A 27,970-nucleotide genomic window follows, 5' to 3' on the forward strand; every position below is an offset into this window, starting at 1 on the left:
GGATTACAGCGTGAGCCACCGCGCTCGGCCCAGAGGTTTAAAATTTTACTTTTTCTACTTTAGCTCACATTTGAGGTGGTAAAAGTTAATCTTGAGGTCCCTTTCTCCTACAGTGCTGGGGAAAAATTTCCAAATGAGAGTCAAAAAGTCCTTTTCAGATACATCCAGACAAGGTTTGGTTAGAAATAAAATTACCTGGGCTCTCTGGTGGATGGGTTCTAGGCAAACAACTCCACCGGACAGGAGAGGCCGTGCACTGCATTGTGCCTGCCTCACCTCGGGTGCCTTCTGCAGCCGGCCAACCACCGACACAGCAGCGCGCCCACCAGCACGCGGGGGCGGGGCGGGCAGGCAGAGGCGCAGGTGCGGTGCTTCACAGCCCGCTTCCAGCCTCACACCTGCCAAGCATCACACCTGCGATGCCTGCACGAGCTGGGTGCGGTCCGCGCAGCTGCAGTAAGGAGGTGACCCGGCGTCTATTAGTTGGTGGTTCATCTCCTTCGTGCCTCGAGGAGCTGTAACGCCGCTTTCCTCCATTCTCTTTCTTCACTCTTGAGTGAGTGGCTATGAGCTGGGCTGCAAGAGTCCTGGGGAGCAGCCAGAGAGCGGGCGCCGCGGGAGCGAATTGTTTTTGCCCAAGGATGGTTCCGTGTCTCCGCCAGGCGGCATGTGACCTGCTCAGGCGCGGGTGGCCCTTCACCCCTGTGAGTGTCGCCAGAAGTACCTCGCACTTGGACCTGCGGACCCCGGGCGCAGTCCGGGAGCTGCGAACTGGAGGTTGGGGGAAAAGTAGGGTAGAGGGGGGAGAAAAGGGGGTCAGCTGCGGGACGGAGAGCCGTCCCAGCTGTGGTTTCATGTTTGATGGAGCAGGCCCTGTTCCTTTCCTCTCTCTCTCTTAATTCCTCTTAACTATACTCACGCTTTCTTCTCCTTCCCCTGGTCCGCTTCATGGATGCTGAGCTACCTGGCCAGAACCTACCCAGCTTCTTTGCTGTCAGATTTGTCGGTCTTGCACCTCCTTCCACACGGGGGCCCAGAAGTTCTCCATACGCGCTCTCACCACAGGTCTTGGAATTCCAAGCCATTTCCAATTTCAGGTCTTGCAAATGGCTGTGCAATTTGTCTTCACTGTTAGGTTTCCAAGATGGCAACTGTCAAGAGTGAACTTATTAAGAATTTCACGAAAGAGGAGGCCATTCATCACAATAAGATCTCCATTGTAGGAACTGGATCGGTTGGTGTGGCCTGTGCTATCAGCATCTTATTAAAAGTAAGTTATGTGCTCCGCACCACAGGGTTCACCTCGGTTGGAAGCAAGGCCACAGTGTATGGTTGTGCAGGTTGTGTCCAGTTCAAGGGATGAGTGGGGATCCAGTACAAGGGGCACCAGAGGAAAAGGTGCCCCTTTTTTAGTTCCACCCAGAGGGCGCTCCTTTTTTAAAATAGTATTATATCAAATGTTAGAAGCATCTCTGTGAAAGTATGTTGACATTTCGCTTTCACATAATGACAATATGAGGTACCCCTTTGCTTGATCTGGAAACTCAGCTCACAAAACAAACTGGAGAAAGAGGTGGCAGAAAAGAGTATACAAGCATGTCAGTGATGGTAGGCAGCCTGTGAGCACAAAATACAATCTTTTTTCCTTGAAATATCTCTCTCCCATTTCCTAGTCTCTAGATCTTTATTTCCCTTCATTCCTTGTTCATGTTAGCTTAGTTTTAGTGTTTAGCTGTTCTTAGTACTGATACAGCTGATCAAGTTTAATGGCTATAGACAGAGGCCAAAAAGGATTCTGACCCCTTTCTAAGAATATTACCCTGATACGAACTTTATTACCATAAAGTTTTAATAAATCAGACATTTTGAGCTATACTTTTATTAATGAAGTATCTGTAAAATGTTTTAAGTCATCTTTTATATAATCTTTAAACCTGGCATGATTCATTGGATTTAAAGGATTGCCTCTGGGTTTCATATCTAGATGACATAGTGACCTTGTGGCACTAAGGATAGCGGCCGCAGCCAACTGCTGCTCCTGCCAGCCATACAAATTCCCCATGATTCATTTTGTCCTACCTATTGTAATGCCTTTATCAGCAGTGTCCTCACTGCTAATGAAGAATGCACACAGGTGAAAACCAACACATCTGTGACTCATTGATTGATGGGGCCTCCACGTATTGCCCAGGCTGCTGTCAAACTCCTGGCCTCAAGCAGGAGGCCTCAGCTTCCTGAAGTGCTGAGATAACAGACGTGAGTCACCTTGCTTTGCCCAACACATTTTTTTTAAACATCAGTAATAATGATAACAATATGTTTATAAGCATTATCCAATATTACAACCCTGAAAAGTAAATATTAGACCTATTTTTTAGAGGAGAAAAAAGGCACAGACTATCTCTAATTGCATGAATAAGTATACAGGTAATATATACAGAAAAGCTTGAAATAAAATATTTATTTATCACCTCTGCTTTGAAGGGCCATTTGGGGAGGGACTGAGCCATATCCCTGGAACTCCTACCTCTGCCAGCTGCTGCTTAGCTTTGGTTGCAGGAGTGGAGGGAATTTCGGGGCTTCTGATGGGAGGTTCCAGGGGCCGAGGAGAGGGCAGTACCATGGGGCTGCACCTGTTTCATGGCCCTATCTGTGATGGGAGGTCCTAGATCTCGAGTGGAGGTGGTGGATAGGAGTGCATTCCATTGCAACTGGTGATGGGAGGTACAGGCCCCACTAGGCATGTAAGAGTATCCATAGGCTCCACTGGGGGCTTACCTCTGGAGGCTTAAAATGCCACCTGTAGCACCCATTGTCCAAACTCAGTGATGCTCCCTGCTGTAAAGGTATGAAGCAGAACCTTCCCAGTCACCTCCTGCTTCTAGAACTTGAATTCTAGTATGTTGCTAACTATGGCATTTGAATATCTTAGGAAATAGGGTACATAATCCCCCTATAAAGCCTCAGGTTAAGGCTCACTTTAATCTTTCCCTGTCCTTGCCCTAGACACTGCAACTTCTGTCATTCAAGGAGATGGTGATAGCCTAAAAACTCCTTGCTGATAAGGAATTCTCAAAAGGAATTGTTCAGGATTTTATTGTCAGGAATTTATGGCACGAACCTAGTAGAGAAACAGTAATGTCTTTAAAAACTACTGAGTTATACCATAATACATAAACTTTAATTAGTGTAATGTGAGATCCACTTGTATTCTCTTTCAGCGATGTATCCCGAATCTAGATCAGTGCCTCCTGTAATTGATATTTAGTAGTTGGATGAAAGAATTGCTCAAAGATGCCCATTAAAATGGAAAATGCACTGGATTGTGAATATAAAGATGGGATACGCTGTTTACTTTCATTTTTATAAGGAAAGAGAGTCCAGAGAGATTGTTAGGATATATTTTTATAGACTTTATTTTTTTGAGTAGTTTTAGATTTACAGAAAAATTGAAAGGATAATAGTTTATACTCCACATGTAGTTATTAACATTATACCTTAGTATGGTGTGATGGTTAATATTGAGTGTAAACTTGATTGGATTGAAGGATGCAGGGTATTGTTCCTGGGTGTGTCTGTGAGGGTATTGCCAAAGGAGATTAACATTTGAGTCTGAGGACCGAGAAACACAAACCTACCCTCAATCTGGGTGAGCATCATCTAATCAGCTGCCAGCACGTCTAGGATAAAAGCAGGCAGAGGAACGTGGAAGGACTAGATTGGCTAAGTCTTCCCGCCTTCATCTCTCTTTCATGCTGGATGCTTGCTGCCCTCAAATATCAGACTCCAAGTTCTTCAGCTTTTGAACTCTGAGACCTACACCAGTGGTTTGCCAGGGGCTCTCAGGCCTTTGGCTGCAGACTGAAGGCTGCACTGTTGGCTTCCCTACTTTTGAGGTTTTGGGACTTGGGCTGGCTTCCTTGCTGCTCAGCTTGCAAATGGCCTGTTGTGGGACTTCACATTGTGATCATGTGGGTCAATACTCCTTAGTAAACTCCCTTTCATATATACATCTATCCTATTAGTCCTGGCCCTCTAGAGAACTCTAATACATATTGTATACCTTAGTGTGGTACATTTGTCATGATGAAAGAATGGATATTGACATATCACCTTTAACTATAAAGTCCACACTTTACTCAGATTTCTTTAGTTTTTACCTATGTCCTTTTTCTGTTCCATGATCCCATCCAGGATGATACCACGTGACATTTAGTCACTGTTTCTCCTTGGGCTCCTCTAGACTATGACAGTTTCTTTAGATTTTTCGTCTTTGATGACTGAGCGTTTTGAGGAGTACTAGTCAGGTATTTTGTAGAACACCTTTCTGTTGGAATTTGGTGGTTTTTTTTTTAATGGTTTTGGGTTTTGGGGAGGAAGACATATAAAGTGCCATTTTTCATCACATCTTATCCCGGGTACATACTATCATGATTCAGTGTTGATGTTGACCTCGGTTACCTGACTGAGACTGTGTTTATCAGGTTTCTCTACTGTAAAGTTACTATTTTCCCCCTTTCCATACTGGTCTCTTTGGAAGAAAGTCCCTATATGCAGCCTACACTTACGGGGTGGAGAATTATTTTAATTCTTCTGTGTGGGAGATTTATCCTTCCTCCCCTATTAATTCAATCATTTGTTAATATCACTATGCACTCATGGGTCTTACTTTATACTTTGGATTATAATCTAATACTTCTGTATGAATTTGTTCCAGCTGTGGCCATTGGTAATTCTTTGAAGTTGCCTGCTGTGTGCCTTTGACATACTACATCAGTATAGAGTTTTGTTTGGTTTTGAACGCTTCCTTACTCTTTGTCATTTCAAGATGTTTCTGGTTCTTCATCTTGTATATTTTCTGCACCACTCCTAGAATCAGCCTTTTTTCTCCAAGGAAACTTGGTTCCTTTTATTGGATAATAGTATTAGAAACCAAGATCTGGGCTATTTATGTTCCTTGCTCCTGGGGTTATGATACATTTTCAAAGCTGCCTTTCAAAGATAACTTTATCAATGCCATGTAATACTGTTCCATACGACTCCAATCTCTGAATAACTGAGTGTCCAAGAAGCTTTGGCATTTCATTAAGCAACAACCTGTTCCTTGCAATACAGCTTAGACTTCTAGGTTAATCAGTTGTAGTCTAGTTTAAAATTTAAAGCGCTTGGCTTTGAATTTCCAGTAATTCAAATAGAGTAAAAAGATCCAGGCTGGATCCAGGCAGTGGCTCATGCCTGTAATCCTGCACTTTGGGAAGCCGAGGCAAGAGTATCACTTGAGCCTAGGAGTTTGAGACCAGCCTAGGCAACAAAGCAAGACCCTGTCTCTAAAATATAAATAAATGAATAAAAATTAAAAATTAGCTAGGTGGCTGCACACGGTGGCTCACGCCTGTAATCCCAGCACTTCGGGAGGCCAAGGCAGGTGGATCACCTGAGGTCAGGAGTTTGAGACCAGCCTGGCCAACATGGCGAAACCCCATCTCTACAAAAAATATAAAAAATTAGCTGGGCATGGTGGTGGTACATGCCTGTAATCCCAGCTACTTGGGAGGCTAAGGCAGGAGAATCCCTTGAACCCAGGAGGCAGAGGTTGCTGTGAGCCAAGATTGCGCCATTGCACTCCACCCTGGGCAACAAGAGCAGAAACTCCATCTCAAAAAAGCCAGGTGCAGTGGTACCTGCTAGTAGTACTAGCTACTTGGGAGGCTGAGGCAGGAGGCTTGCTTGAGCCCAAGAGGTTAATGCTGCAGTGAGCCATGAATGTGCTACTGTACTCCAGCTTGGGTGACAAAGTGAGACCCTGTCTCAAAAAAGAAAAAAGGTAAAAAGCTCTAACAATGTGAATTGGATATGTGCTTAAATTATGGATGCTTGGTTCTTTTCTTTTCTTTTCTTTTTTTCTGAGAGTGAGTCTCACTCTGTCGCACAGGCTGGAGTGCAATGGCCAATCTGATCTCGGCTCATGGCAATCTCTGCCTCCCGGGTTCAAGTGATTCTCCTGCCTCAGCCTCCCAAGTAGCTGGGATTACAGGCATGTGCCCCCATGCCCGGCTAATTTTTGTATTTTTAGAAGGGGCAGGGTTTCACCATGTTGGCCAGGCTGGTCTGGAACTCCTGACCTCAGGTGATCTGCCCACCTTCGCCTCCCAAAGTGCTGGGATTACATGCGTGAGGCACCGCGCCCGGCCTTGGTCATTTACTTCTTTTTTTTGAGACGGAATCTCGCTCTGTCGCCCAGGCTGGAGTGCTGTAGCGCAATCATGGCTCACTTCAACCTCTGCCTCCTGGGTTCAAGCGATTCTTCTGCCTCAGCTTCCTGAGTAGCTGGGACTACGGGCACGCGCCACCATGCCTGGCTAATTTTTGTATTTTTAGTAAAGACAGGGTTTCACCATATTGGCCAGGTTGGTCTCGAATTCCTGACCTCGTGATCCGCCCACTTCAGCCTCCCAAAGTGCTGGGTTTACAGGCGTGATCCACCATGCCCCGCCTTGATCATTTACTTCTCAGCACTAACACAAAGGTGCTATTTTTCCTCCAAGGAAAAATCTATTATGTAATAAAGATAAAAGAATATGTAGTTAAAAGGTAATACATTTACAAGGTTTGAAAGTAAGGCTGGGTACGGTGGCTCATGCCTGTAATCCCAGCACTTTGGGAGGCCATGGCAGGTGAATCATGAGGTCAGGAGTTTGAGACCAGCCTGGCCAACATGGTGAAACCCTGTCTCTACTAAAAACACAAAAAATTAGCCGGGCGTGGTGGCGGGCGCCTATAATCCCAGCTACTTGGGAGACTGAGGCAGTAGAATTGCTTGAACCTAGGAAGGTGGAGGTTGCAGTGAGCCGTGATAGCACCACTGCACTCCAGCCTGGGCAACAAGAGGGAGACTCCATCTCAAAAAAAAAAAAAAAAGTAGGCTGGGCATGGGCTCACGCCTGTAATCCCAGCACTTTCGTAGGCTGAGGCAGGCGGATCACTTGAGTCCTGGACTTTGAGACCAGCCTGGGCAACATGGTGAAACCCCATCTCTACAAAAAATACAAAAATGAGTCAGATGTGGTGGCAAGCACCTGTTGTTCCAGCTACCCAGGAGGCTGAGGTGGGAAGATCATCTGAGCCTGAGAAGGTTGAGGCTGCAGTGAGTCAAGATCATGCTACTGTACTCCTGCCTGGGGGCCAGAGCAAGCCCCTGTCTCAGAAACAAAAAGTAAAAGTAGAATTCAGACAGATACATACAAGGCTGGGTGCGGATTAAGGCTCACGCCTATAATCCCAGCACTTTGAGAGACCAGGGCAGGTGGATCACTTGAAGTCAGGAGTTTGAGACCAGCCTGGCCAACATGGTAAAACCCTGTCTCTACTAAAAATACAAAAAAATTGGCTGGGCCTGGTGGCACATGCCTATAATCCCAGCTACTCAGGAGGCTGAGGCAGGAGAATCACTAGAACCCAGGAGGTGGAGGCTGCAGTAAGCTGAGACTGCACCACTGCATTCCAGCCTGGGTAACAGAGCAAGAGACTCCATCTCAAAAAAAGAAAAAAGAAAAGATACATACATGGAGAAGTCACACTAGTTTCCATCCAACCTTTCCTTAGCATCCACTTTAGGCAACTATTTGAATCAGTTTCTTGTATTTCTAGTGTTTTGTTTTTTTTTAAATAGAACTATATTTTCTCTCCTTTCTTACATATAAAGTAGCATCATATAAATTATAGTACGAATTGGTTTCTGCAGGTAATAACTGTCTGACTATAGAACTAAAATATTTTTGAGTTGGAAGGAGCCTTATATTTTAATCCATTTGCTGTGGTTTAAATGTTTGTCCCCTCTGGAACTCATGTTTAAATTTAATCCTCCATGTGGCAGTATGGAGAGGTGGGGCCTTTAAGAGTCGACTAGGTCATGAGGGTTCTGCCATGGATTAATCTATGGATGAATGGGTTATCAGGGGAATGGGAATGGTAGCTTTACAAGAAGAGGAAGAGAGACCTGAATTTAGCAATCTCAGCCTCCTTGCCATGTGATGCCTTGCACTGCCTTGGGACTCTGCAGAGTCTCCTCCAGCAAGAAAGCCCTCACCAGATGCCGGCCCCTTGGCCTTGGACTTCTCAGCCTCCATAACTATAAGAAATAAATTCCTTTTCTTTATAAAGTACTCAGTTTCATACATTCTGTTATAAGGAGCAGGAAATGGACTAAGATACCATTTATTCAAAAAACTTCGAGCTCCTCTGTGCCAGGTGGATGATAAGTAAACACCAGATGGCTGGAGATGAATGACTTCCTTTTCTCAAGAAGCCCATGGTCTGGTGAGAAATTCCTTCAGCAGAAGCCCTACTTTATCACTCTGCAGCCTCGGCTGAAATGGGAAATGGGGCTGCTGACTACTTTCAGAGATTGTTCTATTTACTACGCAGTTTGTTTTTGTTTTCCTAATGATGAGCTGAAACGTTCCTCTTTGTAACTTGTATTTTTTCTGGTTTAGACTTTTATATCATGATGAAATGATGAGATCATTTATTATGTTTCCTTTAATTTTGATAATTCACAAGCTAGACATAGATCACCAATATAAGAATTTTCTTTCATTCTCCAGTTAATCAAGAGATACACTCACCCATTTGACTAATAATGTTTTTTAGGGTTTGAGTGATGAACTTGTCCTTGTGGATGCTGATGAAGGCAAACTGAAGGGTGAGACAATGGATCTTCAACATGGCAGCCCTTTTATGAAAATGCCAAATATTGTCTCCAGCAAAGGTTAATGTCATAGTTAAATACTATAAATATTCTAATATACATGAACAAATATCCAAGAAAATCATCTTTATTTCTTTTGACCTCCGCAGTTTTTACAGATAAGGCTGGTTGCTCCCTACTCTGTGCTCTCGTAACATGTTCAGATCCTTAGGTTGTACTTTGCAAGGTTTCCCACAGCACCAGACTGAGTTTCTTGTGAGCAGTAGTAATAGCAGTTACCATGACAGCTGCAATGAACTGACTGCCTATTGTGTGTGAGACATTGACCTAAGCACAACTCTATTTAAGAGATGATGTACCTCTGAACTAAGGTTAATTAAAAGTGATAGGACTGGGCGTGGTGGCTCACGCCTGTAATCCCAGCACTTTGGGAGGCCAAGGAGGGCGGATCACCTGAGGTTGGGAGTTTGAGACCAGCCTGACCAACATAGAGAAACCCTGTCTCTATTAAAAATACAAAAATTAGCCGGGCATGGTGGTGCATGCCTGTAACCCCAGCTACTCGGGAGGCTGAGGCAGGAGAATCGCTTGAACCCGGGAGGCAGAAGTTGTGGTGAGCCAAGATCACGCCTTTGCACTCTAGCCTGGGCAACAAGAGTGAAACTCTGTCTCAAAAAAAAAAAAAAAAAGTGATGGAGTAGGGATTTGAACTCAGTTCTGTTTAAGTCCAAAGCCTAAGCTCTTCACTACTGTACTTGATTCACTTGGCACCTGGGAGATAATTATTTGAACAAATGAATGAACCAACAATTCCCTATTCAAAGGTCTGTTCACACCGCATCTATCTCTCAGTATTCTTGCCAGACTAATCCATATTTTGACCTCTTCGTCTAAATAATACAAAAGGTATTTTAGGAGATGAGGTGTTTTTTTGAGACAGTGTCTTGCTATGTCTGGACACTGGGCTCAGGCTGGACTTGGACTTCTGGGCTCAAGTGATCCTCTTGGTCTCAGCCTCCAAGTAACTGGGACTACAGGTGCACTACTGCACCCAACTTAGGAGGTTTTTGTTTTTGGAAATGGAGTCTTGCTCTGTCACCCAGGTTGGAGTGTTGTGGTGTGATCTTGGCTCGTTGTGACCTCTGCCTCAGTCTCTCTTGTAGCTGGGACTACAGGCACCCGCCACTGTGCCTGGCTAATTTTTGTATTTTTAGTAGAGATGGGGTTTTGCCACATTGGTCAGTCTGGTCTTGAACTCCTAACTTCAAGTGATTGACCCACCTCAGCCTCCCAAAGTGCTGGGATTACAGGCGTGAGCCACTGCGCATGACTTAGGTTTTTTTTTTTTATTAAAAAAAAATGTACAAGGGAAACTTAGTGCTAATTTCCTGAAATTAAAAAGTAGTCTGGGCATACCAGAAGATTTAAGGGAACCTGCTCTTTGGTAAACATAGTGTGGTGATTGAAGTGAACAGGAAGTATACTTAAAGGCCAGATGTTTTCTTTCATAATCGATTGTTTCTTCTAATCTTTCCCCAGATTACTTGGTCACTGCAAACTCCAATCTAGTGATTATCACAGCAGGTGCACGCCAGAAAAAAGGAGAAACACGCCTTGATTTAGTCCAGCGAAATGTGTCCATCTTTAAATTAATGATTCCCAATATTACCCAATATAGCCCTCACTGCAAACTGCTTATTGTTACTAATCCAGGTCAGTTTTGTTGTTTTACATTTTCAACTTTTCAATTCGGGAGTACACTGTACAGGTTCATTACATGGGTATACTGCGTGATGATGAGGTTTGGGGTAGGACTGATCCTGCCACCCAGGTAGTGAGCGAAGTACCTAATAGTTTTTCAGCCCTTGCCGTCCTCACTCCCTCCCTGTCTAGTAGTCTCCAGTGTCACTTGTTCCCATCTTTATGTCCATGTGCACCCACATATTTAGCTCCCACTTATATGTGAGAACATGTGGTATTTGGTTTTCTGTTGTTGCATTAATTAGCTTAGAATAATGGCCTCCAGCCGCATCCATGTTGCTGCAAAGGACATGATTTTGTTTTTTTATGGCTGCATAGCTCAGCTTTATTTTCACTGTTCAGTGAAGGAGTTTTTGGAGGTGGGTTTAGTAACTTTGAAGAGAAAAAGAATTTAATGAGTATTAAATCGTAAACTACCAATATAATTCCAGAATCTCTGTTTTGTTAGTGTAATATGTACTTTGCACAGTTGTAATCAGTGTATATACTATAATGACTTTAAAAAAATACTAGTGTGAGGCCAGGTGCAGTGGCTCACACCTATACGCCTATAATCCCAACACTTTGGGAGCCCAAGGTGGGTGAAGCGCTTGAATCCAGGAGTTTGAGAACAGCCTGGGCAACATGACAAAACTCCATCTCTACAAAAAAAAAAATACAAAAATTATCAGGGCATGGTGGAGCATGCCTGTAGTCCCAGCTACTTGGGAGGCTGAGGTGGGAGGATTGCTTCAGCCAGGGAGGTCAAGGCTGCAGTGAGCCATGATTGCGCCACTGTACTCCAGCCTGGGTGACAGAGTGAGACCCTGTCTCCAAAAAAAAAAAAAAAAAAAATTGTGGTGTGTATGGGAAGATAATATGCTTAATCATATGAGTTCAAGATTTATATTCTAAAGACTGAGGTTTGCTTTCCACATTACTGTTTGAGAAGTGTAAAGCAGGGCTATAGTTCCTGCCTGACTCTCCAGAATTGTACTAGACTCCTCACTGGTGCATGTACAAGGTGGACAAACGCAAAATAGACTTTGGAGATAGCATGTGCAGGACTGCTGATAGATTGTGTGTAGTGAGGGAAAGTGAGGAATAAAAAATAACTTCTAGATTTTTCCTTTAAGTAACTGAACGAATGGTAGTTTCATTTAACTGCGTTGGTAAATTTACCGATCGGGTGGGAGTCAGTGAGGGAAGGAGGTGGGGATGTTAAATATAGAGGAGAAAAATCAAGATACCTGAAATGATCAGAGGAAATGTCAAACAGCTAGAGATTATGAGTCTGGAGCTTAGTAGTTTAGGGATATTCAAATTACTGTATTCTAAAATCATTTGGAATAGTTTTTCTCTGTGCGACCAAAACTGAGTTGAGTGCATGATTAAGGTTATTCATTTTAATTTCGATGCTGAAGAACTATTTAACTTTTGTTTCACAGTTTTATAAAATATTCACATGGCTCCAACATCAATTCTAGAGAACAGGAATTATTCAAAGTCTCCAGCTTCTGTCCCTATGCCCTTTCCCCTATAGCCTCCATCCCTTTATAGGTAACCATTTACATTTTTTATGGTTTACAGCTTTTTGTTACTACATATGTTTTTCTCCATCTTCTTTCATTTTTAACTTAATATATCATGAAGCTCACTCCATAGTATTTATAAATATGTTGATTACTGTAGCTTTGTGGTAAGTTTTGAAATCAGGATGTGTTAAGTCCTCTGACTCTTCTTTAAGATTATTTTGGGCCAGGCATGCTGGTTCACACCTGTAATCCCAGCACTTTGGTTATGGGTTTTATTTTTTGTTTGTTTTAGACGGAGTCTCGCTTTGTTGCCAGGCTGGAGTGAAGTGGCACCATCCCCGCTCACCACAACCTCCATCTCCTGGGTTCAAGCGATCCTCGTGCCTCAGCCCCCAGAGTAGCTGGGATAACAGGCACACGCCACTACTGCCCGGCTAATTTTTATTTTTTGTAGAGATGGGGTTTCATCATGTTGGCCAGGCTGGTCTCGAACTCCTAATGTCTGGTGATCCACCCGCCTCAGCCTCTCAAAGTGCTGGGAGTACAGGCGTGAGTCACTGTGCCCGGCCATATCCCAGCACTTTGGGAGCTGAGCCGGGTGGATCACCTGAGGTCAGGAGTTCGAGACCAGCCTGGCCAACATGGCAAAATCCCATCTTTACTAAAAATACAAAAATTAGCTGGGCATGGTGGTACACACCTGTAATCCTAGCTATTCTGGAGGCTGAGGCAAGGGAATCACTTGAACCCAGGAGGCGGAGGCGCAGTGAGCTGAGATCACACCACTGCACTCCAGCCTGGGCAACAAGGCAAGACTCTCTGACTCTCTCTCTCTCTCTCTCTCTCTCTATATATATATATATTTATTTATTTATTTATTTATTTGCTTGTCTAGATCCTTAGCATTTCCTTATGAATTTATTAATCAGCTGGTCAATTTCTAAAGTAAAACCAACAAGGATTTTGATGGGGATTGCTGCTGATTTATTTTGGTTCTTTTGTATTTAATAAGTTGTTTTTCTCTTGCTGTTTCCAATATTTTCTCTTTGGCTTTTAACAGTTTGACTATGATGTGTCGAAGTGTGAATGTCTTTCAGTTTATACCACTTGGAATTCATTGAGCAGCTTGGATGTATAGGTTTTTTTTCTTCTTCTTTTTTTGAGACGGAGTCTTGCTCTGTGGCCCAGACTGGAGTGCAATGGCGTGATCTCAGCTCACTGCAACCTCTGCCTCCTGGATTCAAGTGATTCTCGTGCCTCAGCCTCCTGAGTAGCTGGGATTATGGGCACTCACCACCACTCCTGGCTAATTTTTTGTATTTTTAGTAGAGATGGGGTTTCTCCATGTTGGCCAGGCTGGTCTCGAACTCCTGACCCGAACTGATCTGCCCACCTCAGCCTCCCAAAGTGCTGGGATTATAGGCATGAGCCACTGCACCTGGTTTGGATGTGTAATGTTTTTCTATTTGGGAAGTTTCAGCTGTTATTTCTTTGAATAACTTTCTGCTCCTCTCCCCTCCTTCTGGTGCTACCATACATGCATATGTATGTTGGTGTGCTTAACGGTGTCCCACGAGTTTGAGGCTCTGTTTTTTCTTTTTTAAAATAGTTAATAGATTATCAAAAGTTCTTTTTGTATGGCATTGAGATATTTATTTATATATTTAACTGCATGCATATCTTTGGCTTTCACATACATTTTCCTTCATACAGGCTATTGGTGTAAGCATTTGCTCTTTTTAAGAGTTTGATTCTTTAAAAAAAATACCAGATCCAAAATTCAGAAATGGTAGTCTGGCGCTACATGGAAGCACACTGAAAATAACAAGCTGATGATACAGTATCACACTGTATAATAGTATTTTATATTTTCTTACTTTCCAGTAAGTGTTTTCACATCCTGAAATCTCAGTGTCATTTTTGAAATGAGAGCTGTGGAGAGATTCTGATAGGACTCAAGAGTTGTGAAGGCACCTGAGGGAGCTCCTTCATTAATTTCTCTAACCATTCAGGGTGCTGACGTCTGTAGGGTCAGTAAGTTAACACAAACAGTAAATGTGAAATGAATCCCCAAACTACTTTGTTTTAATTTGCACTAAAAAGCCTCCACCCTCAAAGTCCCACGTCATTAAGGTTATATGATAACAAATGAGGAAACACAAACTAAGCATCACTCGCTTGGCGACATTAACTGGCCCACCACACTCCCACCGCAGATTTTAGAAGTACATTTGCAAAAGATGCTTCTCTGTGCATTATGGCAGAAGTCTATTAAAGAATATTTAATTTATTGACTAATATTCCTAATAAGCACATTCAGAGGATACTTTTTCTGCGTTTTATATACTGGCTGTCTGCCATTAAGAGCAGTGAAAATGAGGAAAAAAATCAAAAAATCTCAGTCTCAAATGATTTAACAGCTTAGTTCTGTATTTGCTTGATAGTGTATGCAGTTACAGTACACACTATCAAATATATCTTCTATATCTATTTAGAAAACTTATTCTGATATTAGAATCATGTTGAAGAAAGTCTTCTCCATTATTTTAGTGAGTTTGTTAAAATGGTTCACTAAGAACCATCTTCAAAATTTCAGGTGCTTCAAAAGTTAAAAGAAACAATTAACTTCATTACTCTTATAAAAAAAAAAAAACACAAAAAACCAAAAAACTGACAACTTGAAATTAGCATTATTAAGCTACCAAAAATTGATACCACTCAGGAAAGTTTTTTTTCCCCCTGAATAATATTTATTTTTTTTGAGATAGAGTCTCTCTCTGTCACCCAGGCTGGAGTGCAGCGGTGCAATCTTGGCTCACTGCAACCTCTGCCTCTCAGGTTCAAGCAATTCTCATGCCTCAGCTTCCCAAGTAGCTGATTACAGGCATGTGCCACCACGCCCAGCTAATTTTTGTATTTTTAGTACAGGTGGGATTTTACCATGTTGGTCAGGCTGGTCTTGAACTCCTGGTATCAAGTGATCTGCCTGCCTTGGCCTCCCAAAGTACTGGGATTACAGGTGTGAGCCACCGTGCGGCACTGAATGGTAATATTTAACTAAAATTTTGGTCAAAGAAAAGATAATTCTGAGAGCAATCTGGATAGAGAGGGGTTTCTCAGGCATAGGTACTAATTCCCATGCAGGACTGCCTTCAGATGCAGCTCCCGTGTCTCCACAGTCCTCAAGGCTTGGTTTTAGTGACTCTGTAATAGAGGAAAGGCTTCACACATGTGTAATATTTACAGGCAGCATCACTACACAATGGAGTGCAAGTTCAAATCAGAATTTTAAGGTCAGGAAAAGTATCATTTAAATGAATCACCATTGACACTTTTAGAAGTTCTTAAGTTCCTTTAGAAATCTCCCTTTCAAGGATGTGCCAATTTTTACTTTGGCAAATCATGGATAAAAACTGAATGTATTAATAGTTATGATGATTGTGGTGCTATTTTTTAAACATTACTAACTTCACAGCAATACTCACATTTATTATTTACTTAGCACACTTTTTTTTTTTTTTTTTTTTTTTTTGAGATGGAGTCTCGGTCTGTTGCCCAGGCTGGAGTGCAGTGGGGTGATCTTGGCTCACTGCCACCTCCACCTCCCGGGTTCAAGCAATTCTCCTGCCTCAGCCTCCCAAGCAGCTGGAATTACAGGTGTGAGCTACCACACCTGGCTAATTTTTGAATTTTTAGTAGAGATGCGGTTTCACCATGATGGCCAGTCTGGTCTCAAACTCCTAACCCCAAGAGATCTGCTCACCTCAGCCTCCCAAAGTGTTGGGATTACAGGCGTGAGCCACAGTGCCTGGCCACATTTCAACAGTGTTTTATTTTCACTAACTGACCTACTGCAGTCCATTTTAAGAATTTTTGTTTTAGTTTATATATGATACTTTATTATGCTGATATGAATGTGAAATTTTAAAAATTAAAACAAGCAATTAGGGTTTATGTTAAATATTAATTTATCTTACCTAAGTGCATAATTTTATCCATGTAGTGGTAGAAACATAAAACTGTACATTTTAGAAGGTTTTTTGGTTTTTTTCTTTTGTTTTTTTTTGAGACAGGGTCTTGCTCTGTCACTCAGGCTGGAGTGCAGTGGCACAAACTTGGCTCACTGCAGTCTCCACCTCCCCGGTTCAAGTGATTCTTGTGCCTCAGCTTTCCAAGTAGTTGGGATTGCAGGCGCACACCATCATGCCCAGTTAATTCTTGTATTTTCAGTAGAGCTGGAGTTTCGCCACGTTTGGCCAGGCTGGTCTCCAACTCCTGGCCTCAAGTGATCTACTCGCCTTGGCCTCCCAAAGTGCTGGGATTACAGACGTGAACCACCATACCTGGCCAGGTTTTTTAAATAAAATAAAAAATTGCATCCAGATCTTATTTCAATTATAAATAACACACTGTTGACATTATTTTAAAATAGGATTTTAGTTTATTACTGTGGAAATGTGGAGCACAAGACATAACAAATACTACGTATTAATTTCAAAACTATTCAGAATGAGGCTGGGTGTGGTGGTTCACACCTAAAATCCCTAGCACTTTGGGAGGCTGAGGTGGGAGGATTGCTTGAGCCCAGGAGTTCAAGACCAGCCTGGGCAAAATAGTGTGAAACCCTGTCTCTGTTTAAAAAAAAAAAAAATTTTTTTTCAAAAAGAAAAATCTACCCAGAATGGCGTATGGAGGTTTGTAATTGTTGATGTAAGAGTATTTAGGACTTTTTTTTTTTTTTAACAAATTAAAAAGTTCCAGTAACTAATTATTGACATGAACTAAATGACCAAATAGAAGTGGAAAATGGAAAATTTAGAGGGCAGTACGGTAAGGGAGGGGATGTAAAATAATACAGGAAGAGAACCTAAACAATTGAAGATCAAAGATTTAGGAAAAGTTTAACCTTTTCTTCAAATCTATAGTCATTTACCTCAAAAATGTGGTTGGGTACCCTGGGACACAGCTGAGTTACTTGCTTTGTTTTCAGTTTACCAATTAAAACAGGTCACTTTCTCAGTTCCAGACCCAGGGGGCCTGGTGGAGGTCCCCCAATCCCCTTGCATTTCAATGGCAGGTGACGAACCTCTTAAGGCCCAGCATGACTAACTGAGGTTTTTCACTTGATAGCTTTATGTGTGAGAAAACTTTGACATTTCTACACATACTTCTCTCCATCTCAGGTATTAGAATGAATGCTTACCATTTTAAATAGTGGTATGATCAGACTGTTTCAGTATCACTTTTTACCGTCAATGGGTATTAAACAGGGAACAGAAGCTCTAACTTTTACATTAATGGAAACACTACGTGTTTAGAAAACACTGTTTTAGAGGACAAAAGACGTCATCTTCATATCTTTTAAGTGTCTAATTTCTACTATTTAAGTGAGTACTTATATTAAATCTGCCATAAAAAATATGGATTTATGCCGGGCGCGGTGGCTCAAGCCTGTAATCCCAGCACTTTGGGAGGCCGAGACGGGTGGATCACGAGGTCAGGAGATTCAGACCATCCTGGCTAACACGGTGAAATCCCGTCTCTACTAAAAAATACAAAAAAACTAGCCGAGCGAGGTGGCGGGCACCTGTAGTCCCAGCTACTTGGGAGGCTGAGGCAGGAGAATGGCGTAAACCCGGGAGGCGGAGCTTGCAGTGAGCTGAGATCCGGCCACTGCACTCCAGCCTGGGCGACAGAGCGAGACTCCGTCTCCAAAAAAAAAAAAAAATATGGATTTACAAGAAAGACAAATTAGAAATTATGGTCTTCACAGAGATCGACTACAGGATTCTGAATCTTAAATTGTCTTCATATGTTTAGGATAGAATTTGATGCATTTATCATTTTTAAAGTATGAGTTACTACATAAAGCTAAGTTAAAAGTTCAACCAAATGGAAAAGGTACCAACAAATGCCTAAAATACTATTCTAATTATCTAAAACAAGAGCAAATAGATTTTTCAAATAAGAGTTGTTAATATTTATTTTAGACATTTGATTTAGTTGAAAGCTGCTACTTTGTTACTTAAAGACTGAGCCTATAAGAAAATAAAAGAGGTTTAATCCAAGTAATATGAAAGTGAACTCTTTACCTGTTTTTCCCCAAATAATTCTGACTTCACTACTGGAAATTTTTGTGAATGGTTCTAAAAAACACCTATTTTGAAACTGCAGAAATAGCAGGACAAATCACTTTGTAGAATGATTTGTGAAATATTGTCCTACTACACTTAAATAAAAACAACACATTTCCTCACTTATGAGTATTTTCTTATTTTTGATACTGCAAATTCTACACATAGAACACCTCTTCATTGCCCTGCTGAAGACCTCAGAATGTAGAGATGGTTCAAAAGTAATTTATACCATTTTTACCCAGGCTTTGTAAACATATGTCAAAGAGATAGGAAGGTACTCAGTTTTAGTAAACAAAATAATTGCTCCTATAGTAGCTCCTCAAAGTCCCAGGCAAGTAGGCATTATCAGAAGTTTTCTATTAGATAATTCTACCATCTCCAAATAAGGACTTTGGTCTGTTTATAAAAACTAATTGATAGATGAAGGAAGGAAGGTAGGTAGGCACGTAGGTAGGTAGACAGACAGACAGACACAGGCTTTTGCTTTGTCACTTATGCTGAAGTGCAGTGGCACAACCATAGCTCACTGTAACCTTGAACCCCTGGGCTCAAGTGATCCTGTCTCAGCCTCCCAAGTATCTCGGACTAAAGGTGTATGCCACCACAGTTGACTACTTTTTAAATTTTTTGTAGAGACGAGGTCTTGCTATGTTGCCCAGGCTGGTCTCAAACTCCTAGTCTCAAGTGATCCTCCCACCTCGGCCTCCCTGTAAGTTGGGATTACGGGTGTGAGCCACCGTGTCTGGCCTTGGTTTATTCTTAGGAGTTTTTTTTCTCCCTTGTCCTGTTGCATAATCTAGAAGACTCTCCAGTATAATGTTAAACAGAAACAGTGATAGTGGGTATCCTTGTCTTGTTTCTGACTTTAATGAAAATGCTTCTAAGTTTTCTTCATAATGTATATTTGCTTTGGATTTTGATAGATACCTTTTTGAGATAAAAAGCAGTTTCCTTCTGTTCCCAGATTGTTTAGTTTTATTTTTTTAATCCCTGAATGAGTTTTCCTATAGTTAAAATGATCATATATATCTTTTACTTTAAATCTCATCTGGTGTAATATGTTGACAGATTTTTTGATATTGAACCACCTTTGCATTTCTGGGGTAAAGCTGCTGCTTAAAGTATTTTTCTTTTTCTTTTATTATTATTATTTTTTTATTTTTTATTTTTTTGAGACGGAGTCTCGCTCTGTCACCCAGGCTGGAGCCCAATGGTGCAATCTCGGCTCACTGCAACCTTTGCCTCCCGGGTTCAAGCAATTCTCTGCCTCAGCCTCCCGAGTAGCTGGGATTACAGGTGGCCGCCACCACACCTGGCTAATTTTTGTATTTTTAGTAGAGACGGGGTTTCACCATGTTGGCCAGGCTGGTCTTAAACTCCTGACCTCATGATCCACCCATCTTGGCCTCCCAAAGTGCTGGGATTACAGGAGTGAGCCACCACGCCTGGTGATGACGTATGTTTCTTTTCTTTTCTGTTTTTCAGACGGAGTCTCACTGTTGCCAGGCTGGAGTGCAGTGGCGCGATCTCGGCTCACTGCAACCTCCGCCTCCCGGGTTCAAGCGATTCTCCTGCCTTAGCCTCCCAAATAGCTGGGACTACAGGCACGCACCACCATGGCCAGCTAATTTTTGTATTTTTAATAGAGACAGGGTTTCAGCATGTTCGCCAGGATGGTCTCAATCTCTTGACCTCAGGGGATCCACTGGCTTTGGCCTCCCAAAGTGCTGGGATTACAGGCATGAGCCACCGCAACCGGCCTCTGATGCTGCTTTTAAAAAAATATTTTTTAGGCTGGGCATGGTCACTCACATCTGTAATCCCAGCACTTTGAGAGGCTGGGGCAGGAGGATTGCTTGAAGTCAGGAGTTAGACCAGCCTGGGCAGCATAGCAAGACCCTGTCTCTATTAAAAAAATAATTTTTCCTACTATTCGATGCTCTTTCCTTCCTTTTATTTTACTGTTAAAATAACGCTTGTCACTGATTTTTTAAAATCTTTGTTTTAAAAATGCATTAAAAAATATAAATTAGGCCGGGTGCAGTGGCTCACGCCTGTAGTCCCAACACTTTGGGAGGCCGAGGCAGGTGGATCACCTGAGGTCAGGAGTTTGAGACCAGCCTGGCCAACATGGTAAAACCCTACCTCTACTAAAAATACAAAAATTAGTCGGGCGTGGTGGCTGGTGCCTGGTGCCTGTAATCTCAGTTACTTGGGAGGCTGAGGGAGGAGAATCACTTGAACCTAGGAGGTGGAGGTTGCAGTGAGCAGAGATCACGCCACTCCACTCCAGCCTGGGCAACGAGTGCGTCTCAAAAATAAAATAAAATAAATTTATCACCATATACAATTTTATTTATTAACTTTGTTTCATGGTACTTTGTATTTTCGTTTTAAACATATTGTAATCCCTTGTCTTACTTCCTCTTTAACTCAGAGTCATTTAAAAGTGTATTTTTGGGGCCAGGCACAGGGGCTCATGTCGGTAATCCCAGCACTTTGGGAGGCCAAGGTGGGTGGATCACGAGGTCAAGAGATCGAGACCATCCTGGCCAACACGCTGAAACCCCATCACTACTAAAAATATAAAAATTAGCCAGGCGTGGTGGCACACACCTGTAGTACCAGCTACTCGGGAGGCTGAGGCAGGAAAATCACTTGGACCCAGGAGGCAGAGGTAGAAAGTGAGCCAAGATCGCGCCATTGCACTCCAGCCTGGTGACAGAGCGAGACCCTGTCTCAAAAAAAACAAAAGTGTATGTTTCAACATTTAAAAAAATTTTATTGTGGTTGATTCTGATATAACTGAATTGGGTTGTCTGATCAGTTCTTTAAAGTCTGTTAACACTTTGTGATCCAGATAATAGTGTTTGTAAAAAAAAAAATTTCTGATGTATTATGGACTTTAATGGGCATGATGATCTTTATTTGATTATACTTATTAATTTTATTTAGTTTTGCAAAATTAACTTTATAAATCAGTTTATAACAAAAGTATGTTAAAATTGTCTGCTATGCTTATGAATCAAATCTACAGTTCCTAATTTTTTTCATATATTTTGAGGCTATATTAAGTATATATAAATGTACAGTTGTTAAATTGTTGCATTGTTTTATGTATCTCATACATTAATGAGAATACATGTTTAATACATATGTTATACATAATTGTATATAATGTAATTATATGTTAGTGGGGATACAGAGATAATACATAAATGTGTATGATACATAATAGAGATAATTCATATATATTACATATTATATATATTATACATACATAAATGTATTATCTCTACCCCCATTAATGCTTTCTTGTTGAAAATTCTATTATTTGCTATTAATATAGCTACACTGACCTTCTTTTTGGTATTATCATTTTAAAAATTAACTTCAAGAAAAAAATTCTGATAAAGCTAATAATGTTTAAAATAACTGACACTCAAATATCACACTGTGTCAAAAATTTATCCCTTCCGTACTGGGACAGAGACACAGTTGGTCTTGTTCTTGCTCTGTTGCCCAGGCTGGTGTACAGTGGTGTGATAGTAGCTCACTGCAGCTTGATCTCCTGAGCTGACGTGATCCACATGGCTCAGCCTCCCAAGTAGTTGGAACAATAGGCACATGGCACCACGCGCCTGGCTTATTTTCCTTTTGGAGATGCAGTTTTGCTATATTGCCCAGGATGGTCTTGAATGATTGCTTGCCTTAAGGGATCCCTCCACCTCTGCCTCCCAAGTAGCTGGGATTTATACTTGTTTCTTTCTGTTCTCCCCAACTCCTTTTTTTTTTTTTTTTTTGAGATGCAGTCTCGCTCTGTCGCCAGGCTGGAGTGCAGCTGATGTGATCTCGGCTCACTGCAACCTCTGCCTCCCAGGTTCAAGCGATTCTCCTGCCTCAGCCTCCTGAGTAGCTGGGACTACAGGTGCATGCCACCACGCCCAGCTAATTTTTCTATTTTTAGTAGAGATGGGGTTTCACCACGTTGGCCAGGATGGTCTCAATTTCTTGACCTCGTGATCCGCCCGCCTCAGCCTCCCAAAGTGCTGGGATTACAGGTGTGAGCCACCGTGCCCATCCCTCTGTTCCCCTCTTAACTATGCTTTTCGTTGAAAATGGGTTATTCTCTGAGCAAAATTATCTGAAAGACTTGATAAGAGTATTTGTTTATTCATATTTCTCAGAATTTTCTGTGGAGTGAACATTCTGTGTTTCTGCATACCAAGCTATGCAAAGTATCAACAAAAAGGTTTTTCATTACTTCTATTTGGTAGATATTCTTAGAGTTGGGGTATAGCTGGGGTTGGATAGAAAACCATGTTTCTGGCCCCCTCCACAAAACATCAGATTTACTAGTTTTAAGTTAGGTAAATCTAAAAAAAGTATCCTTGCAGATGAGGACGTTTCTTGATACGAACTTTTTCTTCTTAGTGGATATCTTAACTTATGTAGCCTGGAAGTTGAGCGCATTTCCCAAAAACCGTGTTATTGGAAGTGGTTGTAATCTGGACTCTGCTCGTTTTCGTTACTTTATTGGGCAAAGGCTTGGCATCCACTCTGAAAGCTGTCATGGGCTGATCCTTGGAGAGCATGGCGACTCAAGTGGTAAGCCTGAGGCACGATTGGAGCCTCTGCAATATCTGTTTCCTACCAATCATATAGACATTTAATGCAAAGTAGCTCCTGGGAGGGGAGAAAAGACTTTATTCCACTTTAGGCCCTTTTAGTAGTAATTTTTTACTACACTTATTTTTAAAATAACAAAAAATACAGATTTGAAAAATGTGAGATTGACACTATAATCCTACATATGGATGGCTAGGATTATAATGCTTTTCTTAAATAGAGAACTAAGTAACACGATATAGTTTGTATTTAATTTGGGACACTCTAGTTCACAAGGGTCAGCAGTGTACTTCATGTAGTAGGCATTCCTCAGATTAAGGGATGGGTATAACTGAAGAATGTAAGAGGGAAGAGAAAGAGTACTGTGGTAATAGTCTTTTTCTCCCCTCTTAGTGTCTTCTGGCTAAAAAACCTTTGAAATCTATTTAATATAAACCTTGGCTATGGAAAAAGACTTAAAGGTAGAAAAACTAAAACTTCCTGGTGGAAAGTTTAAAACTGCAATTTTCTTATTTGCAGAATCTTTGCCAAGATAATAGAATTGTGGATCCCCCTCTGTGGAGATCTGGATTTAGAATATCTGGAGTGGGGCTCAGATATCAGAACATTCCTAGTTGAAAACCACTCATAACAGTTTTGCTAAGGTCAAAAACCAAAACCCTGCTAATACTATGTTGTAAGAAGTGGGATTTTGGGTATCTCTTTCTTAGTTCCTGTGTGGAGTGGTGTGAACATTGCTGGTGTCCCTCTGAAGGATCTGAACCCAGATATAGGAACTGATAAAGATCCTGAGCAGTGGGAAAATGTCCACAAAAAAGTGATTTCCAGGTAATACACGCTAGTTTCACATTTTTAGTACCTTAGAAGTTGTGAGCCTGGGCCGGGCGTGGTGGCTCAAGCCTGTAATCCCAGCACTTTGGGAGGCCGAGGTGGGTGGATCACGAGGTCAGGAGGTCGAGACCATCCTGGCTAACACGGTGAAACCCCATCTCTATTAAAAATACAAAAAAATTAGCCGGGCGTGGTGGCAGGCGCCTGTAGTCCCAGCTACTCGGGAGGCTGAGGCAGGAGAATGTCATGAACCTGGGAGGTGGAGCTTGCAGTAAGCCGAGATCGTGCCACTGTACTCCAGCCTGGGCGACAGAGTGAGACTCCGTCTCAAAAAAAAAAAAAAAAGAAGTTGTGAGCCTGAACTCTGTTAGAAAGTTGAGGTTAGTCCCTTAAGTATATGTTGTTGTATTTCCCATATTTTTATTTGCACTTCTGCTTTTTTGTGTGATCATATTCACCAGATTATAAATTCTTCAACAGTCAGGGACTGATTCTATGTTGCTCATTCCTGAGCCTAACCCAGTATTGAGCACATGGTAGGGGCTCACTTGTTGACTGACAATGTATTTTTTCAAACACTTGCTATATAGTGTTTATTGTTAGTGGTGGAATTAATTCCATATTAATTTCTGCATCTCTGTACTTGTAACTCTAATGTTTAACCACCGTGGCAAGGCATGGTGGCTCATGCCTATAATCCCAGCACTTTGGGAAGCTGAGGTGGGAGGATCACTTGAGCTCAGGAGTATGAGACCAGCCTGGGCAACATAGGGATACCCCATCTCTACGAAAAAAAAAAAAAAAAAAATTAGCTGAGTGTATGGTGGCTTGCTTGAGCCCAACAGGTCAAGGCGAGCTCTGATGGTGCCACTGCACTCAGCTGAGACCCTCCCTAAAAAAGGCATACATATGGCCAGGCGTGGTGGCTCATGCCTCATGCCTCTAATCCTACCACTTTGAGAGACCAGGGTGGGCAGACCACTTGAGGTCAGGAGTATGAAAACAGCCTGGCCAACGTGGTGAAAACCCAGCTCTACTAAAAATATAAAAATTAGCCACAAATGGTGGTGCACGCTTGTAATCCCAGCTACTCAGGAGGCTAAGGAGGGAAGACTGCTTAAACCTGGGAGGTGGAGGTTGCAGTGAGCCGAGATTACACCACTGCCCTCCAGCCTGGGCGACAGAGCAAGACTTAAGAAAAAAATGCATACATACTCCAAGTAATTTCTAGGAGAAGTTGTTGATGGAGTCATTGCAGTTTTGTGGTACTGTTAGATAGGATGCTATAAAGTGGAAGTTCAATGACAAGTGGATCTTTTCAACTAACTTATGTTTATGGTTTCTTCTAACTACAGTGGCTATGAGATGGTCAAAATGAAAGGTTATACTTCTTGGGGCATTAGCCTATCTGTAGCTGATTTAACAGAAAGTATTTTGAAGAATCTCAGGAGAGTGCATCCAGTTTCTACCCTAAGTAAGGTAGGACATTAACGTTTGAAAAATCATTAATTTCAACATAAAACGGGTAAATAACATTTTTGAGACACTCCGGTTTTGGGTTTGATCTCGTGGAAGAACCTCTCTTCCTGAAGTCTGTTCTTTGCTGCTGAAGAGTGGGGAGATTGGGGAAAGAGTCTATCTTTATAGACCTTTGTCCTGGTCTAGCGTGACATTTCCTTTTATTAGATAAAAGTAAGTGTTTTTGCAACTTGATTATTTAACTAAGTGATCTGACTCTACCAGTATCTGGAAACACTGGGAACCACTATGGGCAGACCTTGGTACCTTTGGAGTTGTTCTCTTCGTTTCGATTATGTCCAATGAAGAGATCTAGGAAAAAAGCACTAGACACAAAAGAATTAGCAGTCTCCTGGGGAGAGGGGAGTTGGGGCATGGGTGAGATCCTTCTGCTAGTCTAAATGGGAGAGGTTATAAAACAAGAGAGATCTAAATCATTGGAAATAAAGTCATAGGAATTTTGAAGTGGTCTCTTGATAGGAAGTGGTATGGAGTAAGGAGATGAGGAAAGAAGGGTGGGCCCCAGCAAACATGGCAGGAGGCTGGGGCCCATGTGGAGAGATGGTGGGTTGAAACTGAACAATAAATATGTCTAATCATGTTTTAAATTGTTCTCTGTCTTGGTACTCTGCCATAGTTTGTACTACCAATCTGTTATTCATTCACCTCACAACTGTTGTTTCTCATATTGCAGACCTTTGTTAAAAGTTAAAAAAGGAATAATTTTTAAGTCTTTACTTTCAGGGCCTCTATGGAATAAATGAAGAAATATTCCTTAGTGTCCCATGTATCCTGGGAGAGAATGGCATCACAGACCTCATAAAAGTGAAACTGACCCTTGAAGAGGAGGCCTGCTTGCAAAAGAGTGCAGAAACACTCTGGGAAATTCAGAAGGAACTCAAGTTTTAAAGTTGCTTAAAGTTACCATTCTATAGATTGAAGATGAAATAGTAGTTATGGAATTGTATATGTCAAACTTTAAAATAAATTTGAATTTCTAAAAGTTGGAAAAATAGAGGAAAGAGTGACCTATTTAGTGTAGCCTTCCAGCTTTTTTGTTTTGGGTGGGTCTCATTCTGTTACCCAAGCTGGAATGCAGTGGCACCATCACGGCTCACTGCAACCTTGACCTCCCGAACTCAGGTGAGCCTCCCACTTCAGCCTTCAGAGTAGGTGGGACCACATGTGTGTGCCTCCATGCCTGGCTAATTTTTCTATTTTTTTTGTAGAGATGGGGTTTTGAACTCCCAAAGTGCTGTGATTACAGGGGCGAGCCACTGTGCTTGGCCTTAGCTTTGATTTAGTATCCAGATGATGGACGATACTTCTTTTTTTTTTTCCCAAACAAAAGTGATGGCATCAAAGATGTTTTTGGTATCTTTTAGTACTTGCCTTGTATGTATACGTAACTGCCATCTGGTCCATGAGAATGTGTATGCTGTGTTACAGAAATCTTGATTCTTTTCATCAGGTGCATAGTAATTCTTCTCTATGGCTTAATACCTGTGTTTACATGCTATTTAATAAAAGCTTTAATTTCCTCTACAATGTAAAAATAAAAATATATATATGCACACACACACACAAAGTAATCTAAATGTTCCTAACATTAGATAAAACCTTGATTTGACCTTGCTGGTTTTTCTTCTGGTAACTTTTATGAGTGCATTTTAATTTTTACAGAAAAGGTCTTAAGCTGTAAACCCCTTGGTGACAACAGATTAAACTGGTCGTTCTTCTCTTGGGAGTAGAATGGGCTGCCTAATTATCTTAGTAACATCCCAAATCAGAATATACTTTCCTTTATAGCCTCATGAGCCTTCTAGCACTCTCATTTTGATCAAGAACATTCTATTCTGGATGAGCTCTGCAGGACATACAGTAGCTACATAGTTCATTGGGTGGTCACAAACTTGGCTACAGAATCACTCACCATGAAGACGAAACTTTAAATGACAAAGCAGGGAGGCAATGGTACACTGTATCTTTCCCCTTAATCCTAAAGTTATCAGGTATATAGTTTGGACCTGCCACTGTGCTCCTTTCTGATGAAAACACTTATGGTTCACTGAGGCCTAGAAAGAAAACAAATTTAGTAGGATTGGTAGGAGAGTATCACCTTGGACCTTTCACAGATAAGTTACTCAAATCCTTTCAAATATTTCAAAATTTAGATTTCTATTTGGTATATCCCCATATTCACTTCATATGCTGTAGAATAATACTAATTTCAACTTAAGATGGATTTTATGCTTTTTTTGCTAAATGAAAAATTGGGCTTATTAAGGTTTCATGGATCTTTCCTAAAGTTCAATAAAGGAGAGAAAAATTATGCAACAAATTTTATTTAGCAGTCCCAACATTCAGCACAAAAAGTTTACAGAGGATAGAAAGTGCATTAATAAAAGCCAGTCTTTACCAAAAGAAAACAGAAAATATATTATTGATTCAAAATATTTTACACTTGAATGATAAACTGCAATAACTTATTCTGGGCACCTACTGATAAGAGAAAGGAAGAGAAGAAAAGAATACTTTAAGAAGAGCTCAACTTCCAGCTGGTATCAGAGAAGTCAGTAGAGGTCACTGAGACCCGCAGTCTTTCTTGCTTTTTGCATTAGTGCCCTCAGCTGGAACTGTTTACGGGACAGAAGACGTACATGCTGGGAGGGGAAAAAAGTTTGAATAGTTTAGAATGGCTTTGATTTAGGCCCAGTCATAAAATATCAGACAATTTGTAACCTAGACAGGATCTAAGAACCCTAACTCAACCTGTCAACCTTTGGAATGAATACCTCATTACATGTGGCTTTTAAACTTCATATTATAAAGGCTTACTCAACAGGGAAAGCATTACATTGCAGGATCTGGCT

The 27,970-nt window shown here is 41.5% G+C and overlaps 2 protein-coding genes across 4 annotated transcripts in view; one reads left to right on the plus strand and one right to left on the minus strand.

Moving 5' to 3' along the window:
- On the plus strand, positions 1-27,459 carry LDHAL6A (lactate dehydrogenase A like 6A). The gene is made up of 8 exons (XM_021925959.2): positions 1-704; positions 1,136-1,270; positions 8,650-8,767; positions 10,247-10,420; positions 22,554-22,727; positions 23,459-23,576; positions 24,935-25,058; positions 25,842-27,459. The coding sequence occupies exons 1-8, from the start codon at positions 567-569 to the stop codon at positions 26,004-26,006; spliced, it is 1,146 nt and encodes a 381-aa protein (XP_021781651.1). The 5' UTR covers positions 1-566; the 3' UTR covers positions 26,007-27,459.
- TSG101 (tumor susceptibility 101) overlaps positions 27,427-27,970 on the minus strand; it is a 52,156-nt gene continuing 51,612 nt past the window's right edge. For all 3 annotated transcript variants that reach the window (XM_003910148.3, XM_009186452.2, XM_031653364.1), the window contains one exon: positions 27,427-27,760. In XM_003910148.3, coding sequence (XP_003910197.1) covers positions 27,671-27,760 — 90 coding nt within the window. In that variant the 3' untranslated portion in view covers positions 27,427-27,670. The remainder of the gene's footprint in view (positions 27,761-27,970) is intronic.

Source organism: Papio anubis, chromosome 12 (genome assembly GCF_008728515.1).
Source record: "Papio anubis isolate 15944 chromosome 12, Panubis1.0, whole genome shotgun sequence".
Classification (NCBI taxonomy): Eukaryota; Metazoa; Chordata; class Mammalia; order Primates; family Cercopithecidae; genus Papio; species Papio anubis.